The sequence below is a fragment of the Nansenia antarctica genome (genome assembly GCF_963989245.1).
Source record: "Nansenia antarctica genome assembly, chromosome: 8".
NCBI lineage: Eukaryota > Metazoa > Chordata > Actinopteri > Argentiniformes > Microstomatidae > Nansenia > Nansenia antarctica.
The window spans coordinates 4,929,700-4,955,336 of NC_137678.1; the positions used below are offsets into that span (position 1 = coordinate 4,929,700).

Genomic DNA, 25,637 nt, shown 5'->3' on the forward strand with positions numbered 1-25,637 from the left:
CCCTGTCTGATCCCAGGTAGCTTGGTGGATGGTACTACCAGCTCTCTATAGTTGGCGGGACAGCCAGTGGGACCATCTCCTCTATACCATGTCTCCTGTAGGATAAAATTAAAAAAAACTCCTGTGTTTGAAATTTCTTTCGTGAAGTCTGGGTTTCTGCTCTTAATGCCAAAGGCAGTCGACCTCAGACCTTGAATGTTCCAGGATGAAATTGTTAAAGATTTGTATTCCATGTTGTTTTTGTTCTAATGGTTTTAGTCCCGGACCATGACTGCGTAGAGCTCACTGAGCATCTGGTGTATGCTCAGGTCGTAGGGTGGGGCTCTGCTAGGTGTAGGTTTTGGGCTTCCTCTGTTCACAGCCTGCGCATATGTGTGGTATGGGGATGGCAGTGGCGGGGTGGGCCTGGCCTGGGGTGCACCAGGGTGTCTATTTGGTGCAGCCGGGAGACCTCTGGGTGTAGCAGGCTGTCCTCTAGATGTAGCAGGGTGTCCTCTAGATGTAGCAGGGTGTCCTCTAGATGCAGCAGGCTGTCCTCTAGATGTAGCAGGGTGTCCTCTAGATGTAGCAGGGTGTCCTCTAGATGCAGCAGGGTGTCCTCTAGATGCAGCAGGGTGTCCTCTAGATGTAGCAGGGTGTCCTCTAGATGCACCAGGGTGTTCTCTGGATGCAGCAGTCTGTCCTCTGGATGCAGCAGGGTGTCCTCCGGATGCAGCAGGGTGTCCTCTAGATGCAGCAGGGTGTTCTCTGGATGCAGCAGGTCGTCTAGATGATGGTCTGTGTGAGGTGGTGGTCTGATGGTCTCTGTTGCTCCTGTAGGATGTGTTCGGTCTGCGGTCTAGTGCGACGTCCTTCAGGGTCTTTGCAAAAATGGGGACTGTTGCCTTGAAGATGTGCACTTGGTCATATAAACTGTACTCGTCCAGGGTGGGGTGGGCCGCCAAGTATACATTTTGCTTCATTGCACACTCTCTGGATATTTCAGCGTTTATGTTTTTGATGAAGGCTGGGTGGAAGTCCCACCTGGGTAGCAGGGTAGAGATGACTACCTTCCTGTTCCTCTTCTTGGTTGAAAATGGCTTGGGCCTCCATTATGACATCAGAGTTATCAGTTGCCTTTTTTGAACAAGCTAATGTTAAACTAGCACTTAGCTCTTTAGCTCCTCTTGGTTCAGATTTGTATCATGGCCCCACGAGAGTCCCTGGTCACCCCCAAAGGTCCCACCGTCTCAGAACCAGCCTCTGTAGCTAGTCAACCACGAGCAACCAGACGCTCTGCGATCTGATCAAAAAATCCAGGTGATGATGTCACCTGTCTCTCTCCGGTCTCTCTCTCTCTCTGCAGTGCGTATCTCTGGCCTGGAGGAGGAGGTGCGGCAGGTGAGACAGGTTCTGTCCAAGGCGGAGACGGAGAAGCGGCAACTCCAGGAGAAGCTGACTGACCTGGAGAAGGTAAACCACATGGATGATTTTTATTTTCCTTTCCGTTCAGCCTTTAGTCATTTAGCAGATGCCTTCGTCTTGACCAGTGGTTCTCAACCTTTTTTGGGCCAGCGCCCCCCTGTCCATTATCCAGGTCTCTTACCGCCCCCCATCAAAAAAAAGTAGGCTTATTTTCTTCCCTGAATATTAACGTTGACTAATATTCTGTCTTATATCATTTAAAAAGCATGTCAATGAATGCCAAAAAGTAGATTTGATTTAACTGGGCAGTTGGAATATCATTATCATTAGTTTACCAGAGAGCAGAAAAGCGAATGTGAATGTGAATAAAAATGCTGTTTCTGAGTGTTGAACAAACTTAGACAAGATCAGAGAATACAAACAGACTGCTAGGAACACGTCCGGTGCAGAACAAACAGTAGGCTACAAAACTGTACATTACCACTAACATTGTTAGTTTTTTAAGTGTGCTGGTGTTGCATTTCGCCAAATTGCTGTTTTATGATGCTAATATTTATTCATTTTTTATTGGACTTTGGGGAGGTGGTGTCACAATATGGCGGCAAACGCTAGGGGGCTATTTATTTTAATATTTATTAGTATTCTAAGGTATTATTTTCATAAACTGACCACTTAGTTCGAATTTCTCATATCAAAACATATCAAACCTTAACAAAGTTCCAAAGTTCAGAGCTCTGCGCTCTGGGAGCGCTCAGAGATGGGCGCTCTGACTGAAAACACGGTTTTGTCCGAGCGAACTGACCGTTCGTGCATTTACGAACGTACCCGTAATAACACTGCTGACAGCTGATCAATCGCAAGTAGAGTAGTGGTTTCCTATAGCAACAAAAGACGCTGCAGCTGTTCGGAGTGCTTATGTGTTCGTTTCCAGGACATCACAAGAGGACCAACATATCACAAAAAGCGATCGTATATTTTAGTTTGTGAACGTTAAGACGAACACATCGCAATGCTAACCTCAGAATGGCACTAGGGATAACATCCACAACAACACTTAACAGTAATACATTTATGTAATATACTGTGATGAACCTGCGAGGGGAGGGGACATTCGTAGCTGATTTCTCTAGGTTCGATTATTGGTAAGCGAGAGAGCCCTTTCCGGACTACGATCGCTTTTTTGAGATAGGTTGTTCCTGCTGTGATGTTCTGGTATGGTGGTATGGTATTAGCACTAATTGTAACTAAATTAAATAAGCTGTATTGAAAGGAAGCGAACAAAGTGAATGCGCAAGCGCAGAGGGTAGTGTGTATACGCGGGGAGGGAGTATTTGGCACGACAGGCTTACGTCACCGGCGGGGACATGGACTGTCAAAACTAAAATAAGAAATGTTCTCTCTGGCTTATAGCCAACAATTACAATGAGCCCACAAACTGAAACATATGTCACTCAAGCATAGCCTACAATGAAAACACTCATAGAAGTTGGGCATTGAAAGTTGGCTTGTGCTAGCATTAGCTATGGTGCATCCATGGTCAACAATACGTTACAGATGGGATGAACCGGGTTTCTTTCTATTGTAGACTAGCATAGTATTGCAATTTCTGCACTGTACATGAACTGTCAAGATCCTTCTACAATGCAGCTTACCCAGACACATTGGAAACTATCAAAAGCTCTGCCTTTGCTAGCTGAGTTTTTAGCTTCATCTTCTTGATGACACTCACTTTTATTTTTTGGGGCGCTGCGCTACGTGTGTCTGCGTCACAGAGCCCGGCCAAGTTCAGAGCACTGCGCTCTGGGAGCGCTCAGAGATGGGTGCTCTGACTGAAAACACGGTTTGTCCGAGCGAAATGACCGTTCGTGCATTTACGAACGTACCCGTAATAACACTGCTGACAGCTGTTTTTCATGAGAAAAATACTTAATGCGCGAACGACCCCCAAGAACACCTCAACGCCCCCCTTTTTAAAATATCTGTTCCAGCGCCCCCCGATGTTGTCTGAACGCCCCCGTTGAGAAACGATGGTCTAGACCAGGGGTCCCCAAACTACGGCCCGCGGGCCGAACACGGCCCACCCCCACACTTGGACCGGCCCTTTGAACAACGTGTAATTTCTAACTGCAATTGCGGCATTGCACCGACATGGTGGCGGGGGCGCTGTTTCGCAAATAAGTTAGCTTTCGTGTTTGCTAGCGAAATAGCTGATAGTTGATGTTGACTGCTCAAGGAGAATACATATTTGAAAGTACAGAATGCCTGAGAGCCTTATATTGCATTATATTACATTACATTTTGAATGGTCATCTGGTGCCTGAATATTGTGTTTTCCTTTACATAAATAATGACATTTCCACCATAAATTGATGCAGAAAGGGCACAAATTGCATCTAAATTCACCAGAATGCAAGAAATTAAGGGTTTGATGCTCGTTTAAGGACCCCCAGACAGCCCTGCTTCATGGGTCCCCCCGTGTATGATGAGGGTCCTCCCTCAAGTATCAGACTGTAAAACTGATTATATTTCATTGACATATCACTATAGGTATAAATTCCATCCAAATTCAACTGTTTAGACTTTGTTTGCATCCACCAGTGCTCTCCTGCGCGCAATTGCTTTGCGCAACTGCCTCCATTCCACTCCGTTCCATATTATTTTATGTTAGAGACCAACCCAGGCCCCCCATCACAGAAAGGAAAAATTATGTGGCCCTCACAGAAAAAAGTTTGGGGACCCCTGGTCTAGACGGACTGACTCAGTCATTGTTTACTCAAACGATGCTGAACAACACTTAATCAGCCATGAGGGGTCATTTGACCCCTGTGAGAAAAGAAAAATGTTCTATCTTTGCACTCAATCACATTTTAGGACCCTCCTTTCATGACTTGTGTGCGTTCTACCACCCAGTATCCTTACATTTTCAAAATCACATCAGGATAAGCTAGTATGAAGCTATTTTGCCGTTTTTCTGTGTAGGAGGCAGGCTAATTTACAAGCGGCCAACTAGTGGTCGTTGTGTGTAAATAGTAGCTTAAGCATTGTAAAGAGGGGGTCATTTGACCACAGTGGCGGCTCTTTTAGTAGATAAAAAGGCACGTCTGTTCTAGTGTTAACCCCCTTTTGTACTCTTCTACCTTACTGTTGCATCTTGTCTCGCCCTCCTTTAAACGTCATCTTATCCTCTCGCTCCTCCTTTCCCTCGCGTCGACACGTTTCGTTCCTCTTTTTTTCCCCGCTCGTACCCTCTCTCGTTCTTACCGTCTTTTGTTCCCGTCCTTCTTTCCCCCCCCCCACCTTTCTTTTTGTTCACCCTCTCTCTTCTCTCTCTCCGTCGCCCCCTGCAGGAGAAGAACAACAAGGAGATCGACATGACCTACAAGCTGAAGGTGCTGCAGCAGGGCGTGGAGCAGGAGGAGGCGGCCCACAAGGCCACCAAGGCCCGGCTCGCTGACAAGAGCAAGATCTCCGAGTCCATCGAGGGCGCGAAGTCGGAGGTCATGAAGGGTATGCTCTGCCCTGCTTCCAACCCCTTTGATTTTTCCTTCTTCCCCTCTGGGTGGCCGTGGCGCAGGAGGTAGAGCTGCCATCTAATGATCGCAAGGTCGGCAGATCGGCGGTTTGAGCCCCGAAGTGTCCTTGGGCAAGACACTGAACCCCAAATTGCTCCTAGTGAGCGGGGGCTGGCGCCTTGCATGGCAGCTTGCCTACCTCGCCATTGGTGTGTGAATGTGTGTGTGAATGGGTGAATGAGAGGCCGTTGTAAAGCGCTTTGGATAAAGGCGCTATATAAGTGTAGTTACCCTTTACCCTCTCTCTCCAGCCCACTTGGCACTGCCCCATCTCTATGAGGACGTTAGTGGTAACTCTGCTCAGTCAGGCCCCCCCCCCACATGCTTACATAACCTCTTCCACCGTAGGTTGAAGGAGCCGTCTCTTTAGGCTTTTGTTGTTGTTGCTGCTGTTGTCAGATCTTCTATATGTGGATTTAAATCTGTCATGACAATCTGTAAAATTGATAAATGCTACTAATTGACTTTCTAATAGCCAGCTCACCCCTCCCTCTCTCCCTCCCCTCCCTCTCTCCCTCCCCTCCCTCACCCCTCACCCCTCATCCCTCTCTCCCTCCCCTCCCTCTCTCCCTCACCCCTCATCCCTCTCTCCCTCCCCTCCCTCTCTCCCTCACCCCTCCTCCCTCACCGCTCCCTCACCCCTCATCCCTCTCTCCCTCCCCTCCCTCTCTCCCTCACCCCCCTCTCTCCCTCCCCTCCCTCTCTCCCTCATCCCTCTCTCCCTCACCCCTCCTTTCTCCCTCCCTCCCTCCCCTCAGAGGTGGAGCAGAAGTTGCAGGAGGAGCGGGCGTCCAAGGCGCAGGTGGAGAACCGCATGCTGGAGCTGGAGAAACGCAGCAGCATGCTGGACTGCGACTACAAACAGGCCCTGCAGAAGCTGGAGGAACTCCGCCGCCACAAGGAGAGGCTCACTGAAGAGGTGTGTGTGTGTGTGTCTGTCTGTCTGTCTGTCTGTCTGTCTGTGTGTGTGTGTGTGTGTGTGTGTGTGGGGGTGTGTGTGTGTGTGTGTGTGTGTGTGTGTGTGTCTGTCTGTCTGTGTGTGTGTGTGTGTGTGTGTGTGTGTCTGTGTCTGTCTGTGTGTGTGTGTGTGTGTGTGTGGGGGGGGGGGTGGTGTGTGTGTGGGGGTGTGTGTGTGTGTGTGGGTGTGGGTGTGTCTGTGTCTGTGTCTGTGTCTGTGTCTGTGTCTGTGTCTGTGTCTGTGTCTGTGTCTGTGTCTGTGAGTGTGCGTGTGTGTTAATACTAACTGGTACAGATGCAGCCACCTAATCTGCCATGATGGAACATTAACAACTACACAAGATTTGAAGTTTTCATTTTGGTCCATAAAGAGCAGAGTAGCTATGAACCTTCTCACAGCTTTATGTGAACGATCTCCTCTGATCTCCTCTGATCACATTCATCTGTCTGGTCTGTCCTGAATGTACCAGATCATGGAAGCGCGAGGCAGAGATACAGTTATGGATTTGCCTACGGGCAGCTTTAGACGGCGAAGTCAAAAAAGAACTTAACTGAACTGCCAACTTTCACCTCTGTTGTCTTCATTTTATGAGAGAGCCTTATGTCTAAAAGCCATGGAAGAATCAGTCTGTTTTAACTTGTAAACTGTTTGGTTTTAATGTCCATTGGTAAAAGTGCATAGTCCTCCACAGACAGGTGAAGGAGGGAGGTTCTATAAAAGGTTTTGCTACCTAGCGGAATTTCCGTAGCAGAAACAATAACAAGTGTTTGTTAGCGTTACCTTAGTGATCCACCTAACTTAAAAGCTATACAGTGTCATAAAAAGCGAGCTACTCCTACCCATCGACGATACCTCTGCAGAATGACTTTTGGACCATCCCTGTCATTCATTAAACATTTCCCCTCTCTCCAGGTGAAGAACCTGACCCTGAGGATCGAGCAGGAGATCCAGAAGCGAAGTCTGACCCAGAACGACCTGAAGGCCCAGAACCAGCAGCTCAACACCCTGCGGACCTCAGAGAAACAGCTGAAGCAGGAAGCTAACCACCTGTTGGACATGAAACGCAGTCTGGAGAAACAGAATCAGGAACTGCGCAAGTAAGTAGTGGGGGTCATGAGTTCTAATCCCACCTGGGAACACCTATGACCTCCCCCGTGGCCTGTTTCACCAGACCCTGTCACATGTTCCCATCTCTGCCTGTACTGGGTAGAAATGAATCAGTTATTCAATTATTCGCTACGATTTGAATTCCAACCTCAGATGTCTGTGTTTCTATGTCTATGTATTTCAACCCTTTGTGTTGAATGCTTTGTTGGGGATTACAGGACACACACACACACACACACACACACACACACAGAGTTCTCCAGTCATGACTGATGGAACAGTGAAGAATGAAGGTTTCTCTGTGTTTGTGTGCAGAGAGAGGCAGGACTCTGACGGACAGATGAAGGAGCTCCAGGACCAGCTGGAGACTGAGCAGTACTTCTCTGTACGTCTGCTCTCCTTACATCATCATGTTTGTCCTTTCAGGGGTTGGGGTAGTGGTGGTCTAGTGGATAGTGAGTTGGACTTGTGATCGGAAGGTTGTGAGTTCAAATCCCGCCTGAAGCCACACCACTGCTAGTGTGCCCTTGGGTAAGGCACTTAGCCCTCAGTTACTCCAGGGGGAATGTCCCTGTAATTCGTAATTGTAAGTCGCTTTGGATAAAAGCGTCTGCTAAATGGCAAAATTATTATTATTATTGTGTTTGATTCAGAAATGTGGAATTGTCTTCAATTCAAATCATGAACTGAAGTTCAAGTGTAATCCTTAATTAGTTTGTCAGCCACATGGCTTGCCAACCCACTTTTTTTTTTTTGGGGTATACATACAATTGGACCAAGACACTCTTGAATTCATAATCAGAGCTTTTGGATGCAAGGACATGGTACTGGAATTATAGTTTTAATCAAGACATTGGGTTTTTATTTTGTGTTATAATAAGGTTGTACTAGTTGTACTACCCTCATTAGGCATTTAAAAGTTATATTCTTTTGTCATGAATTGAAATTGAGCAGCAGAACGAATCCCAGAATGAGCCTTTAAATGCTAACTTCACTTTAAACACTTTAAACATTGTAATGGCTCATATGAACAAGAACGTAAAGACAGCACAACGTCTATGTGGAGTCTGTGCTTCTGCATTCAGCCAGTAATGTTGTGTTAATGTGCTTTGTTTTACATTATTGAGAGTGTGTAAGTGTGTTGATAGTTGTCCTGGTCGTGGTGTTGCAGACGCTGTATAAGACGCAGGTGATAGTTGTCCTGGTTGTGGTGTTGCAGACGCTGTATAAGACGCAGGTGATAGTTGTCCTGGTCGTGGTGTTGCAGACGCTGTATAAGACGCAGGTGATAGTTGTCCTGGTTGTGGTGTTGCAGACGCTGTATAAGACGCAGGTGATAGTTGTCCTGGTTGTGGTGTTGCAGACGCTGTATAAGACGCAGGTGATAGTTGTCCTGGTTGTGGTGTTGCAGACGCTGTATAAGACGCAGGTGATAGTTGTCCTGGTTGTGGTGTTGCAGACGCTGTATAAGACGCAGGTGATAGTTGTCCTGGTTGTGGTGTTGCAGACGCTGTATAAGACGCAGGTGATAGTTGTCCTGGTTGTGGTGTTGCAGACGCTGTATAAGACGCAGGTGATAGTTGTCCTGGTCGTGGTGTTGCAGACACTGTATAAGACGCAGGTGATAGTTGTCCTGGTTGTGGTGTTGCAGACGCTGTATAAGACGCAGGTGATAGTTGTCCTGGTCGTGGTGTTGCAGACACTGTATAAGACGCAGGTGATAGTTGTCCTGGTCGTGGTGTTGCAGACGCTGTATAAGACGCAGGTGATAGTTGTCCTGGTTGTGGTGTTGCAGACACTGTATAAGACGCAGGTGATAGTTGTCCTGGTTGTGGTGTTGCAGACACTGTATAAGACGCAGGTGATAGTTGTCCTGGTCGTGGTGTTGTAGACACTGTATAAGACGCAGGTGACAGTTGTCCTGGTCGTGGTGTTGCAGACACTGTATAAGACGCAGGTGATAGTTGTCCTGGTTGTGGTGTTGCAGACACTGTATAAGACGCAGGTGATAGTTGTCCTGGTTGTGGTGTTGTAGACACTGTATAAGACGCAGGTGATAGTTGTCCTGGTTGTGGTGTTGCAGACGCTGTATAAGACGCAGGTGCGCGAGCTGAAGGAGGAGTGTGAGGAGAAGAACAAGCTGTACAAGGACATGCAGCAGTCACTCCAGGAGCTGCAGGAGGAGAGGTGGGTCTGGGGTTGAGTTGTTGTTTGTTTTCTCTTTCTTTACGTCAGCTCGATGTAGCATGAGTGGACAGGGGATAGGGGTGAGTGGACAGGGGCTAGGGATAGGGGTGAGTGGACAGGAGCTAGGGGTGAGTGGACAGGGGCTAGGGATAGGGGTGAGTGGACAGGGGATAGGGGTGAGTGGACAGGGGCTAGGGATAGGGGTGAGTGGACAGGGGCTAGGGATAGGGGTGAGTGGACAGGGGCTAGGGGTGAGTGGACAGGGACTAGGGGTGAGTGGACAGGGGCTAGGGCAGGGGTCGGCAACCTTAAATGTTGAAAGAGCCATATTGGACCAAAAAACAAAAAAAAGAATCTGTCTGGAGCCGCAAAAAATGTAAAGCCTTATATAAGCCTTATAATGAAGGCAACACATGCTGTTAGTGTCTATATAGCCTACTATCAAAATAGTAGGCTACAAATACATAAGCCTTAGCACATATGCATACAACCGAATGCAAACGTATTGTGCTTTACAAAAGTGAAACACTAGGATAGCGTAAAGGGGGTCTGGGGGGTTCCCCCAAAACATTTTTTAACAGAGTAGATGCAATTTCGTGTATTCTGGTGCCTTTTAACAAGTGGGTTGATACTTTTATCTGGCTATACTAGCCTGAGAAAAAATATGGATAAGTTTGTAATTTCATCCGGAGGAAGTGAGCAAACCAAGAGATCGTCAGCCAAAAAATAGACAAATCTACAGACTGTAGACTACAGTACCAAATGAAAACTAGCCTCCCTCGTCCTCTTCACTATTTTAAGTTAAACCCTCGCAGACCCACAGGAACACCGGCGCTCCCAAATACCATACCTTCTTTAGAAGTTCATAACTCGGAAACGGTTTGAGCTAAAGACAAGCCGCTTTTTGCATTTAAAAGTAGGCAAATAGCGCTCACCGGGAAGCTCCCGTTCATCGATGTGCGTCGCCGATGTCCGTCTATAAATCTAGCCACAAAGTTGTAGACAATGCGGATAGTTTCTTGCTTTGCCTGCCGCAGTACTTCGTCAATCCCTGTGGATATAGGTCTACTCTTGAAAAAAACCTGTCACATCCAGTCTCATGTTGGGTCCAGTCAAAATACTAGTCATGTGCCAACATATCCGAATCCTATTGGCCCTCGTACAACATTACAGCGTAAGCAGGGAGTTGTAGTTCAAGGAGAGACACCGCGGCAACGTAAAAAATAAATAATCGTTGTTCATTTCCATTTGTGGTCAAAGCCACAGGGAGCCACTGAAGATGGGCAAAAGAGCCGCATGCGGCTCCGGAGCCGCGGGTTGCCGACCCCTGGGCTAGGGATAGGGGTGAGTGGACAGGGGCTAGGGATAGGGGTGAGTGGACAGGGGATAGGGATAGGGGTGAGTGGACAGGGGATAGGGATAGGGGTGAGTGGACAGGGGATAGGGATAGGGGTGAGTGGACAGGGGATAGGGATAGGGGTGAGTGGACAGGGGATAGGGATAGGGGTGAGTGGACAGGGGATAGGGGTGAGTGGACAGGGGCTAGGGATAGGGGTGAGTGGACAGGGGCTAGGGATAGGGGTGAGTGGACAGGGGATAGGGATAGGGGTGAGTGGACAGGGGCTAGGGATGGGGGTGAGTGGACAGGGGATAGGGATAGGGGTGAGTGGACAGGGGATAGGGGTGAGTGGACAGGGGCCAGGGCTGGACTGGCCATCTGGCATACCGGGCATTTGCCCGGTGGGCCGCGGTAGTTTTGGGCCGAGCCGACCGGCAAAATATTTTTTTTAAAATAAAGTCTTATTTTTATTTATTTTAATTTTTTTTACCAGCCGGCCCGGCCGAAAGCTACCATTGAACGGCCCATAAATCAGGGACAGCGGCCCATTTGTCAATTTTCTATACAGACATTGGGCTGCAGGGGCGGCGCTAGGGGGTGGCTACTGGGGCTCAAGCCCCGGATGTTTTCTGAAAAGCCCCGAATGTTTTACTTAAAAAAATAATAAAAAATAATAAATAAAAAAACTCTCGTGAGTAACGTGCAGTACCGGAGTCCAACAGAGAGGCAGCAGCTGCGCGACATTAGCCTGCATACTGCGTAGCCTACCCTGCCCTGAAGAAGAAGTGATCTCAATCAGTGCCTGACTTGCAAAATTGTAAGGATGGATATCCCAAAGTTGTTTTCAACAAAACAAGCGCCAAGAACTGTTGCAGCAGCCGTATCAGCAGCTGACAACAATGACATCACCAGCAGTGATGACATAGATGATGTTTCAGGTTTGTGAATCTTATTAGAAAGGTGACTGACTCACTGACACTACTTTTCCGGTTTGCTAATGCTAGCTGGCTATCATAACATAACGTTATGTTATAATGAAAATGAAACATAGCAAGGTACTGTTACGGTACATGGTAAGAAATCAAACAAAGTATAATAATTGTACAAATAAAGTGAATAACAGGCTGATAGTCTTTGATATCTGCACTCTGGTTGACTGAGTAACAAGTGAAAAAGAATGATGTAACGTTAATGTTACAGCTAGTAAACATGGAGTAACCACATTAAGTATGCCCTTATGGTAGTATGTATGTATACAGAACATGACTCAAATCTATCCTAAGATGTAACGCTAACTAACTAAGTTTGTTTAATGTCCCAGGGGGGATTTGATTTCACAGTACTATACACAGGCCAACAATACATGTAATATATCGTCATATAACACAGGACAAGACTCTAAATACAATATAAGTGGTGAGCACAGAGTCTGCCCTGATATACATACTGTAACATAACTAGCCTCAGCCCATCAATTATGTAATTCTATACAAATATAAATGATGGTGACTGACAGGGGGAGCTACGTGTGCTGACCTCCCTCTGTGCCCAGAACCACCACAATTAGTTTGCTTCATTAAAGGGTGTGAATGTATATGTGTTCTCCAGTGCCTTTTGTCCGCTTTAAGGTGGTGGTAAGTTGAAGGTTGAAGGCAACATTTTCCGGCGCGCTCCGCGCGCACATTATATTCTCCCTCTGGGCTAAGCCCCGGATCTCCTACGATCCTAAATCCGCCCCTGCTGGGCTGGCCCAATCAACAGAGAGAAGGGGGGGGGGGGGGGGGACAGCAACAGGTTGAAGAGGAGGCTAGCAGGGAGGAGCGGGTGCAGGGGACAGATACAGAGGATAGAGAGGATACAGAAGAAGCGGGGCCGAGTCAGCCTGTAACCGTTGACCCGGTAAGGAAAATATAGGTAGCTGTGTAGGGGTGTAACGGATCGCCCCCCACGGTTCGGCACGCATGTGTACCGCGGATCAATTGCAAAATGTAACCAAGTAATAATATTACTTAATATTAGTTAATATCCCTTGTAAATCACAATGTAGAGTTGCCATGAAAAGATAGACAGTTGCGTGCTTTGTTTTACTCTAAAAAATGAGCAGAACATTTTTCCTTCCTCATCTAAACGCAGCCAGGGGAAAGTTTCTTTCCATTCAACTCTGAACTCTGGGTTGCCAGATGGGCCGGGTTATCGCCGAATGGGCTACTGGGTTTAAGCGGTAATAGACTGGTTAGGCTGTAATCCCATCTGGCATCAATCCCATGTGGCACCTGACTATTACCGCTGTTTCGCATAGGCCAGCCTACACATCTATCAGACAAACACAGACAGACACATAAGGAGTAGGTGAGAGAGACAGACACAGACAGGCACATATGGAGGAGGTGAGAGAGAGACAAACACAGACAGACACATAAGGAGGAGGTGAGAGAGACAGACACAGACAGACACATAAGGAGTAGGTGAGAGAGACAGACACAGACAGACACATAAGGAGTAGGTGAGAGAGACAGACACAGACAGACACATAAGGAGTAGGTGAGAGAGACAGACACAGACAGACACATAAGGAGTAGGTGAGAGAGAGACAAACACAGACAGACACATAAGGAGGAGGTGAGAGAGAGACAAACACAGACAGACACATAAGGAGTAGGTGAGAGAGACAAACACAGACAGACACATAAGGAGTAGGTGAGAGAGACAGACACAGACAGACACATATGGAGGAGGTGAGAGAGACAAACACAGACAGACACATAAGGAGTAGGTGAGAGAGAGACAAACACAGACAGGACATAAGGAGTAGGTGAGAGAGACAAACACAGACAGGACATAAGGAGTAGGTGAGAGAGAGACAAACACAGACAGGACATATGGAGGAGGTGAGAGAGAGACAAACACAGACAGACACATAAGGAGTAGGTGAGAGAGACAAACACAGACAGGCACATATGGAGTAGGTGAGAGAGAGACAAACACAGACAGACACATAAGGAGTAGGTGAGAGAGAGACAAACACAGACAGACACATATGGAGGAGGTGAGAGAGACAAACACAGACAGACACATAAGGAGTAGGTGAGAGAGACAAACACAGACAGACACATAAGGAGTAGGTGAGAGAGAGACAAACACAGACAGACACATAAGGAGTAGGTGAGAGAGAGACAAACACAGACAGACACATAAGGAGTAGGTGAGAGAGAGACAAACACAGGCAGACACATAAGGAGTAGGTGAGAGAGACAAACACAGACAGACACATATGGAGGAGGTGAGAGAGAGACAAACACAGACAGACACATAAGGAGTAGGTGAGAGAGACAAACACAGACAGACACATAAGGAGTAGGTGAGAGAGACAAACACAGACAGACACATAAGGAGTAGGTGAGAGAGAGACAAACACAGACAGACACATAAGGAGGAGGTGAGAGAGACAGACACAGACAGACACATAAGGAGGAGGTGAGAGAGACAAACACAGACAGACACATAAGGAGTAGGTGAGAGAGAGACAAACACAGACAGACACATAAGGAGTAGGTGAGAGAGACAAACACAGACAGACACATATGGAGGAGGTGAGAGAGACAAACACAGACAGACACATAAGGAGTAGGTGAGAGAGACAAACACAGACAGACACATAAGGAGGAGGTGAGAGAGACAAACACAGACAGACACATATGGAGGAGGTGAGAGAGACAAACACAGACAGACACATAAGGAGTAGGTGAGAGAGAGACAAACACAGACAGACACATATGGAGGAGGTGAGAGAGAGACAAACACAGACAGACACATAAGGAGTAGGTGAGAGAGAGACAAACACAGACAGACACATAAGGAGTAGGTGAGAGAGACAAACACAGACAGACACATATGGAGGAGGTGAGAGAGACAAACACAGACAGACACATATGGAGTAGGTGAGAGAGACAAACACAGACAGACACATAAGGAGTAGGTGAGAGAGACAGACACAGACAGACACATAAGGAGTAGGTGAGAGAGAGACAAACACAGACAGGACATATGGAGGAGGTGAGAGAGACAAACACAGACAGACACATAAGGAGGAGGTGAGAGAGAGACAAACACAGACAGGCACATATGGAGGAGGTGAGAGAGACAAACACAGACAGACACATATGGAGGAGGTGAGAGAGAGACAAACACAGACAGACACATAAGGAGGAGGTGAGAGAGAGACAAACACAGACAGGCACATATGGAGGAGGTGAGAGAGACAAACACAGACAGACACATAAGGAGTAGGTGAGAGAGACAAACACAGACAGACACATAAGGAGTAGGTGAGAGAGAGACAAACACAGACAGACACATAAGGAGTAGGTGAGAGAGACAAACACAGACAGACACATATGGAGGAGGTGAGAGAGACAGACACAGACAGACACATAAGGAGTAGGTGAGAGAGAGACAAACACAGACAGGACATATGGAGGAGGTGAGAGAGACAAACACAGACAGACACATAAGGAGGAGGTGAGAGAGAGACAAACACAGACAGGCACATATGGAGGAGGTGAGAGAGACAAACACAGACAGACACATATGGAGGAGGTGAGAGAGAGACAAACACAGACAGACACATAAGGAGTAGGTGAGAGAGAGACAAACACAGACAGACACATAAGGAGGAGGTGAGAGAGACAGACACAGACAGACACATAAGGAGTAGGTGAGAGAGAGACAAACACAGACAGACACATAAGGAGTAGGTGAGAGAGAGACAAACACAGACAGACACATAAGGAGTAGGTGAGAGAGAGACAAACACAGACAGACACATAAGGAGTAGGTGAGAGAGAGACAAACACAGACAGACACATAAGGAGTAGGTGAGAGAGACAAACACAGACAGACACATAAGGAGGAGGTGAGAGAGACAAACACAGACAGACACATAAGGAGGAGGTGAGAGAGACAAACACAGACAGACACATAAGGAGGAGGTGAGAGAGACAAACACAGACAGGACATAAGGAGGAGGTGAGAGAGACAAACACAGACAGACACATAAGGAGTAGGTGAGAGAGAGACAAACACAGACAGACACATAAGGAGTAGGTGAGAGAGAGACAAACACAGACAGACACATATGGAGGAGGTGAGAGAGAGACAAACACAGACAGACACATAAGGAGTAGGTGAGAGAGAGACAAACACAGACAGACACATAAGGAGTAGGTGAGAGAGACAAACACAGACAGACACATAAGGAGTAGGTGAGAGAGAGACAAACACAGACAGACACATAAGGAGTAGGTGAGAGAGACAAACACAGACAGACACATAAGGAGGAGGTGAGAGAGACAAACACAGACAGACACATAAGGAGTAGGTGAGAGAGAGACAAACACAGACAGACACATAAGGAGTAGGTGAGAGAGACAAACACAGACAGACACATAAGGAGGAGGTGAGAGAGACAAACACAGACAGACACATAAGGAGTAGGTGAGAGAGACAGACACAGACAGACACATATGGAGGAGGTGAGAGAGAGACAAACACAGACAGACACATAAGGAGTAGGTGAGAGAGACAAACACAGACAGACACATAAGGAGTAGGTGAGAGAGAGACAAACACAGACAGACACATAAGGAGGAGGTGAGAGAGACAAACACAGACAGACACATAAGGAGTAGGTGAGAGAGAGACAAACACAGACAGGACATATGGAGGAGGTGAGAGAGACAAACACAGACAGACACATAAGGAGGAGGTGAGAGAGAGACAAACACAGACAGACACATAAGGAGTAGGTGAGAGAGAGACAAACACAGACAGACACATAAGGAGTAGGTGAGAGAGACAAACACAGACAGACACATAAGGAGTAGGTGAGAGAGACAAACACAGACAGACACATAAGGAGTAGGTGAGAGAGAGACAAACACAGACAGACACATAAGGAGGAGGTGAGAGAGACAAACACAGACAGACACATAAGGAGTAGGTGAGAGAGAGACAAACACAGACAGGACATATGGAGGAGGTGAGAGAGACAAACACAGACAGACACATCAGGAGTAGGTGAGAGAGAGACAAACACAGACAGGCACATATGGAGGAGGTGAGAGAGACAGACACAGACAGACACATAAGGAGGAGGTGAGAGAGACAAACACAGACAGACACATATGGAGGAGGTGAGAGAGAGACAAACACAGACAGGACATAAGGAGGAGGTGAGAGAGACAAACACAGACAGACACATAAGGAGTAGGTGAGAGAGACAAACACAGACAGGACATAAGGAGTAGGTGAGAGAGACAGACACAGACAGGACATATAAGGAGTAGGTGAGAGAGAGACAAACACAGACAGACACATAAGGAGTAGGTGAGAGAGAGACAAACACAGACAGGACATATGGAGGAGGTGAGAGAGAGACAAACACAGACAGACACATAAGGAGTAGGTGAGAGAGAGACAAACACAGACAGACACATAAGGAGTAGGTGAGAGAGAGACAAACACAGACAGACACATATGGAGGAGGTGAGAGAGACAAACACAGACAGACACATAAGGAGTAGGTGAGAGAGACAAACACAGACAGACACATAAGGAGTAGGTGAGAGAGAGACAAACACAGACAGACACATAAGGAGTAGGTGAGAGAGAGACAAACACAGACAGACACATAAGGAGTAGGTGAGAGAGAGACAAACACAGACAGACACATAAGGAGTAGGTGAGAGAGAGACAAACACAGACAGACACATAAGGAGTAGGTGAGAGAGAGACAAACACAGACAGACACATAAGGAGGAGGTGAGAGAGACAAACACAGACAGACACATAAGGAGTAGGTGAGAGAGAGACAAACACAGACAGACACATAAGGAGGAGGTGAGAGAGAGACAAACACAGACAGACACATATGGAGGAGGTGAGAGAGACAAACACAGACAGACACATAAGGAGTAGGTGAGAGAGACAAACACAGACAGACACATATGGAGTAGGTGAGAGAGAGACAAACACAGACAGACACATAAGGAGTAGGTGAGAGAGAGACAAACACAGACAGGCACATATGGAGTAGGTGAGAGAGAGACAAACACAGACAGACACATATGGAGGAGGTGAGAGAGACAAACACAGACAGACACATATGGAGTAGGTGAGAGAGAGACAAACACAGACAGACACATATGGAGGAGGTGAGAGAGACAAACACAGACAGACACATAAGGAGTAGGTGAGAGAGAGACAAACACAGACAGACACATATGGAGGAGGTGAGAGAGACAAACACAGACAGACACATAAGGAGTAGGTGAGAGAGAGACAAACACAGACAGACACATAAGGAGGAGGTGAGAGAGAGACAAACACAGACAGACACATAAGGAGGAGGTGAGAGAGACAAACACAGACAGACACATATGGAGGAGGTGAGAGAGAGACAAACACAGACAGACACATATGGAGTAGGTGAGAGAGACAAACACAGACAGGACATAAGGAGGAGGTGAGAGAGAGACAAACACAGACAGACACATATGGAGGAGGTGAGAGAGACAAACACAGACAGACACATAAGGAGTAGGTGAGAGAGAGACAAACACAGACAGACACATAAGGAGTAGGTGAGAGAGACAAACACAGACAGACACATAAGGAGTAGGTGAGAGAGAGACAAACACAGACAGACACATAAGGAGTAGGTGAGAGAGACAAACACAGACAGACACATAAGGAGTAGGTGAGAGAGACAAACACAGACAGACACATAAGGAGTAGGTGAGAGAGACAAACACAGACAGACACATAAGGAGGAGGTGAGAGAGAGACAAACACAGACAGGCACATATGGAGGAGGTGAGAGAGACAAACACAGACAGACACATATGGAGGAGGTGAGAGAGAGACAAACACAGACAGACACATAAGGAGTAGGTGAGAGAGAGACAAACACAGACAGACACATAAGGAGTAGGTGAGAGAGAGACAGACACAGACAGGACATATGGAGGAGGTGAGAGAGAGACAAACACAGACAGACACATAAGGAGTAGGTGAGAGAGAGACAAACACAGACAGACACATAAGGAGTAGGTGAGAGAGACAAACACAGACAGACACATATGGAGGAGGTGAGAGAGACAAACACAGACAGACACATATGGAGGAGGTGAGAGAGACAGACACAGACAGACACATAAGGAGTAGGTGAGAGAGAGACAAACACAGACAGACACATAAGGAGTAGGTGAGAGAGACAGACACAGACAGACACATAAGGAGTAGGTGAGAGAGAGACAAACACAGACAGGACATATGGAGGAGGTGAGAGAGACAAACACAGACAGACACATAAGGAGGAGGTGAGAGAGAGACAAACACAGACAGACACATAAGGAGTAGGTGAGAGAGAGACAAACACAGACAGACACATATGGAGGAGGTGAGAGAGACAAACACAGACAGACACATAAGGAGTAGGTGAGAGAGACAAACACAGACAGACACATAAGGAGTAGGTGAGAGAGACAAACACAGACAGGCACATATGGAGGAGGTGAGAGAGAGACAAACACAGACAGACACATAAGGAGGAGGTGAGAGAGACAAACACAGACAGACACATAAGGAGTAGGTGAGAGAGAGACAAACACAGACAGACACATAAGGAAGAGGTGAGAGAGACAAACACAGACAGGACATATGGAGGAGGTGAGAGAGACAGACACAGACAGACACATAAGGAGTAGGTGAGAGAGAGACAAACACAGACAGACACATAAGGAGTAGGTGAGAGAGAGACAAACACAGACAGGACATATGGAGGAGGTGAGAGAGAGACAAACACAGACAGGACATATGGAGGAGGTGAGAGAGAGACAAACACAGACAGACACATAAGGAGGAGGTGAGAGAGAGACAAACACAGACAGACACATAAGGAGGAGGTGAGAGAGACAAACACAGACAGGACATATGGAGGAGGTGAGAGAGAGACAAACACAGACAGGACATATGGAGGAGGTGAGAGAGACAAACACAGACAGACACATAAGGAGGAGGTGAGAGAGAGACAAACACAGACAGACACATAAGGAGGAGGTGAGAGAGACAAACACAGACAGGACATATGGAGGAGGTGAGAGAGAGACAAACACAGACAGGACATATGGAGGAGGTGAGAGAGAGACAAACACAGACAGGACATATGGAGGAGGTGAGAGAGAGACAAACACAGACAGACACATAAGGAGTAGGTGAGAGAGAGACAAACACAGACAGGACATATGGAGGAGGTGAGAGAGACAAACACAGACAGACACATAAGGAGTAGGTGAGAGAGACAAACACAGACAGACACATAAGGAGTAGGTGAGAGAGACAAACACAGACAGACACATAAGGAGTAGGTGAGAGAGAGACAAACACAGACAGACACATAAGGAGTAGGTGAGAGAGACAAACACAGACAGACACATCTCTCTGATCACACGTGTCTGTTACTCCACCTTTAGTCGACTCTATGCTTTTCTCCCTCTACTCCTTTCTCCCTTTCCCCTCTCCTCTTCTCTGCCTCTCCCCTTCTCTCTCTCTCTCTCTCTCTCTCTCTCTCTCTCTCTCTCTCTCTCTCTCTCTCTCTCTCTCTCTCTCTCCCTTTCCCCCTCTCTCCCTGTCTGTGTGGCATCGCACCAACGCCAGACAGACATCCCTCACACTAGTTACAGCAGGAAGGGCAGTCCCTGTTGTGCCCCTCTTCCCCTGCTCTGTGGATGATAGGTTGATAATGGGAAAAAAAATCTAGAACAACAAGGCTGCGTTCGTAAATTCGCTCTGGAATCTGATCACTGAGTACACTGGTCTACTTGCACTGGTACCATTGCTTACTGTATGTAGTCGTCTTTGTAGTGGTTTGGGGGAATACTACAGTTTGTCATATGACTGTACAGCACAGTATATAAGGCAAGTATTTTTGTGCTGGTGGGTTTGGTCCGACCGATTGGGGTGGGCCTGTCTGGGCCAAAAATGCCAGGGCCTAATTTTTGTCCCAGTCCAGCCCTGACAGGGGCTAGGGATAGGGGTGAGTGGACAGGGGATAGGGATAGGGGTGAGTGGACAGGGGATAGGGGTGAGTGGACAGGGGATAGGGGTGAGTGGACAGGGGATAGGGGTGAGTGGACAGGGGATAGGGGTGAGTGGACAGGGGCTAGGGATAGGGGTGAGTGGACAGGGGATGGGGATAGGGGTGAGTGGACAGGGGATAGGGGTGAGTGGACAGGGGCTAGGGGTGAGTGGACAGGGGATAGGGATAGGGGTGAGTGGACAGGGGATAGGGATAGGGGTGAGTGGACAGGGGATAGGGGTGAGTGGACAGGGGCTAGGGCTAGGGGTGAGTGGACAGTAGCTAGGGATAGGGGTGAGTGGACAGGGGCTAGGGGTGAGTGGACAGGGGATAGGGATAGGGGTGAGTGGACAGGGGATAGGGATAGGGGTGAGTGGACAGGGGATAGGGGTGAGTGGACAGGGGATAGGGATAGGGGTGAGTGGACAGGGGCTCGGGATAGGGGTGAGTGGACAGGGGCTGAGCTGCGTTCACACAGAGTTAGTTTAGATTTGGAGATCTAGAAGGCGAAACCTGATGAACAGAATGGAAAACGACATTTTCACATTTTGTATGTTTCAATGATATAAGGCCCTTTATGAGTGTAAAGAGTATTTCAAATCAAATCAAATCAAATGTTATTTGTATAGCGCATTTCTTACAAGATGCAACTCAATGCGCTTCACACAATGAAAATGTTCAGTCAATCAGTCAATCAATCAATCAATACTGACAGAGCCGCGAGCAGGCAAAAGTAAAAACCTGTACACTATGTAGCCAGGAAAAATTCCCTTGCAGCCCTCTACCAATAGAGCGACTACTAGCCAGTTTGCTTACCAGTACCCAGCGGTCCCCAAGGGGAGGCCAAGGACCACCGGCACAAAGCAAGCAAGCAAGGGCAAAAACCTGTACACCATGTATCCAGGAAAAATTCCTTGCATATTATCGGCGTACACACTGTCCATAAATTTAGTGTTATATTTGCATCGTTCTGCATCCAGTATGGTCACAGGTCCTGCCAAAAGATAATCTTAAGCACAGTTATGATGCAACAACAAAATAAAGACAATAAAGATGACAGCAATACAACCTGATGGTGGTCCTGGTACACCCTTGTACCGGTTCCAGTACTGCTCTAGGTGCTATTTGGAGCTGACAGTGCCTCATCAGCACCCGGGTCCATTTTCCTGTCAACACAAATCTCAAAACACGAGTATGGTGTAATGGCCTAGTGATCCTAGTTCTATAATGTCCAATGTCTCCCTTAGTATCAAAAGGCGACATTGAATAAGTAGGTTTTGAGGTCACGCTTAAAAATGTCCTGAGTTTTAGACAACCTCAGGCCCTCAGGTAGGGTGTTCCACAATCTAGGAGCATATATGCTAAAAGCTGATCCTCCAAATCTCTTTGTCCTAGCCTCTGGCACTATTAAAAGTTCCGTGCCACTAGACCGTAGGGGTCTAGCTGGTGTGTATCTTATGAGCATGTCCACCATGTAATTGGGTGCATCACAGTGAAGTGATTTATAAACTAGTAAAAGGATCTTAAAGTCTATTCTATGACTGACAGGGAGCCAGTGTAGTGATCTCAAGACAGGTGTGATGTGCGCTCTTCGTTTGGTCCTAGTAAGGACACGAGCAGCAGCATTTTGAACCATTTGTAGTCTATTTATCATTTTTTTGGGGAGACCTGTCAGGAGAGCATTACAGTAATCTAGCCTACTAGTAACAAACGCATGCATTAATTTTTCAGTGTCTGCCTGGGAGAGAAATTATTGTACCTTAGTGATGTTTCTTAGATGGTAGAAGGATGTTTTAATAGTGTTATTAATATGAGTTTCAAAATTTAGATCTGGGTCAATTATGACACCAAGATTCCTGGCCTGACACTTAGTGTTAAGAGCTAGTGTTTTCAAGTGTGCAGATAATTTCTCTCTCCCAGTTTTCTCGCCAATGATCAATACCTCTGTTTTTTCTTGATTGAGTTTGAGAAAGTTTTGTGTCATCCAAATATTAATATCGGCAATACAATCTATCAGGTGGTCGATCATCTTGTAGTCGTTGGGAGTTACTGAGATATAAAGCTGAGTGTCGTCAGCATAGCTGTGGTAGTTAACGCTATGCTTCTTGATAACAGAACTGAGGGGTAGCATGTATAGGCTAAAAAGCAACGGTCCTAAAATGGACCCCTGGGGAACTCCACAGGTTGTGCTATAATGTTTTGACTTATGGTCACCAAGGGCTACAAAGTAGTCTCGGTCAGCCAGGTAAGTCCTGAACCAGTTTAAGACCGGACCTGAGAGGCCAACCCAGTTTTCAAGTCTCTCAATAAGTATGGAGTGGTCTACCGTATCAAAGGCTGCACTTAAGTCTAAGAGTACAAGAATCGAGAGTTTTTTCGAGTCTGCATTTATCCTAAGGTCATTAGTTACCTTAAGCAAAGCGGTTTCTGTGCTGTGGTATGATCGGAAATTTATGGAAATATTTGGTGGATTATGTTCCTATGTAGTTGGAGGAATCCAACAGAACTCTGACTGGTGACGTGGCCAACCTCGCCAACGAGAAGGAGGAGCTGAACAACAGACTGAAGGACACGCATGAAGGTAAACTGTTCCTTATTTCAATTTATTTCCTTTTTTTGTTTTAATCGCCCCGGATTTGGATAGCAAGAGAACATCTCCATAACTATGAACTGCAACGATGTGATTGCTCTCACAGTTAACTACAGTTCAGTTCAATTAGTGACGCATTTCTTTCCAAAGTACTATTGTCATGTGTACTGGGATACAGGGGTACGGACTGGTTTGACTAGATGGACAATTGTGGTATTGAAAAGAAAGGCTTGACTTTACAACTGTACATGAGCAGGGCTGTTTACAACTGTACATGAGCAGGGCTGTCTGGTCTGTTGTGTTCAGAGCTGCAGACATCGAAGGACGACGAGCAGCAGATGAGCCAGATGAAGATCACGTTTGAGAAGCAGCTGCAGTCAGAGAGAACGCTGAAGACCCAGGTACGTCTGCTGGGTGTTTTAGACCCAGGTACGTCTGCTGGGTGTTTTAGACCCAGGTACGTCTGCTGGGTGTTTTAGACCCAGGTACATCTGCTGGGTGTTTTAGACCCAGGTACGTCTGCTGGGAGGGTTAGACCCAGGTACGTCTGCTGGGAGGGTTAGACCCAGGTACGTCTGCTGGGTGTTTTAGACCCAGGTACGTCTGCTGGGTGTTTTAGACCCAGGTACGTCTGCTGGGTGTTTTAGACCCAGGTACGTCTGCTGGGAGGGAAGGATAGTTTAGACATGTTTCCCTGATTTAACCTGACTGTGTTGTAATATTAGTTAACTTATTAGTCAAATGTTTTTTCTACATTACACTCAGTACTCTTAATTATAGGGTCATTACAAGTGTGTGTGTGTGTGTGTGTGTGTGTACGAACGTGTGTTTTAGGCTGTGAACAAGCTGGCAGAGATCATGAACAGGAAAGAGATGCGTGGCGGAGGCAGTCGTCGTGGTAACGACACGGATGTGCGACGGAAGGAGAAAGAGAACAGGAAGTTGCAGCTGGAGCTGCGGTCGGAGAAGGAGAAGCTTAACAGCACCATCATCAAGTACCAGAGGGAGATCAACGACATGCAGGCGGTCAGCACCACCACCTTACACCAACCCTAACCCTAACTCTAACCCTAACCACCACCTTACACTAACCCTAACCACCACCTTACACTCAGGGCTAAACTACACCCAAAACCTCAACCTAACCCTAACCACCACATTACACTAAGGGCTAAACTACAACTGTCAGAACCACAACCACCACCTCACACTAACTGTCACAACCACAACCTTACACTAAGGGCTAAACCACAACTGTCACAACCACAACCACCACCTCACACTAACTGTCACAACCACAACCTTACACTAAGGGCTAAACCACAACTGTCACAACCACAACCACCACCTCACACTAACTGTCACAACCACAACCTTACACTAACAGTAACACAACCACGACCACACACTAACCGTCAACCACAACCACTTCAATAACAGCATCGTCAAGTTCCGAGGGAGGTCGACGGTATGCAATGTGGTCATCAACACAACCAACGACACCTGACCCTAACCGTTTCAATAACAGCGGCCGTCGACGTGCCAGCGATCAATAACATGCCGACAAACAACGTCAACAGGGGCCGCAGACGGAAAAACTATGGATGACTAAAAGAATGTCCTTTTCGTCCGTCTTTCTGTCTGCAGCAAATTGCAGACGAGAGTCAGCTGCGCATCGAGCTGCAGATGGCCCTGGACAGCAAGGACAGCGACATCGAACAGCTGCGCGGCCTCCTCAACTCCGTCAGCGTCCACTCCTTAGAGGCGGCGAGCATCAGCAGCGGGCCTGACCTCGACATGGACGACGCCTACGCAGGTAATGTCTGTGGCCGTGGTAGCCTAGAGGTTAGAGAGGTAGCCTAGAGGTTAGAGAGGTAGTCTAGAGGTTAGAGAGGTAGTCTAGAGGTTAGAGAGGTAGTCTAGAGGTTAGAGAGGTAGGTAGCCTAGAGGTTAGAGAGGCAGGTAGTCTAGAGGTTAGAGAGGTAGCCTAGAGGTTAGAGAGGTAGTCTAGGGGTTAGAGAGGCAGGTAGTCTAGAGGTTAGAGAGGTAGCCTAGAGGTTAGAGAGGTAGTCTAGGGGTTAGAGAGGCAGGTGGTCTAGAGGTTAGAGAGGCAGGTAGTCTAGAGGTTAGAGAGGCAGGTAGTCTAGAGGTTAGAGAGGTAGTCTAGAGGTTAGAGAGGCAGGGAGTCTAGAGGTTAGAGAGGCAGGTAGCCTAGAGGTTAGAGAGGCAGGTAGTCTAGAGGTTAGAGAGGGAGGTAGTCTAGAGGTTAGAGAGGGAGGTAGTCTAGAGGTTAGAGAGGGAGGTAGTCTAGAGGTTAGAGAGGCAGGTAGTCTAGAGGTTAGAGA

General features: G+C 47.2%; 1 protein-coding gene across 1 annotated transcript in view; it reads left to right on the forward strand.

The window, feature by feature from the left end:
- Positions 1–1,184: 1,184 nt before the first annotated feature.
- Positions 1,185–25,637, forward strand: part of LOC308163773 (rho-associated protein kinase 2-like) — a gene marked incomplete at both ends in the record, with an annotated part of 32,967 nt that continues 8,514 nt past the window's right edge. The window contains 11 exons of the mRNA XM_080537961.1: positions 1,185–1,218; positions 1,346–1,452; positions 4,752–4,911; positions 5,735–5,895; positions 6,847–7,031; positions 7,357–7,426; positions 9,125–9,232; positions 23,190–23,283; positions 23,599–23,693; positions 24,127–24,318; positions 24,940–25,108. Of these exons, the coding sequence (XP_080394087.1) occupies positions 1,185–1,218; positions 1,346–1,452; positions 4,752–4,911; positions 5,735–5,895; positions 6,847–7,031; positions 7,357–7,426; positions 9,125–9,232; positions 23,190–23,283; positions 23,599–23,693; positions 24,127–24,318; positions 24,940–25,108 (1,375 nt within the window). The remainder of the gene's footprint in view (positions 1,219–1,345; positions 1,453–4,751; positions 4,912–5,734; positions 5,896–6,846; positions 7,032–7,356; positions 7,427–9,124; positions 9,233–23,189; positions 23,284–23,598; positions 23,694–24,126; positions 24,319–24,939; positions 25,109–25,637) is intronic.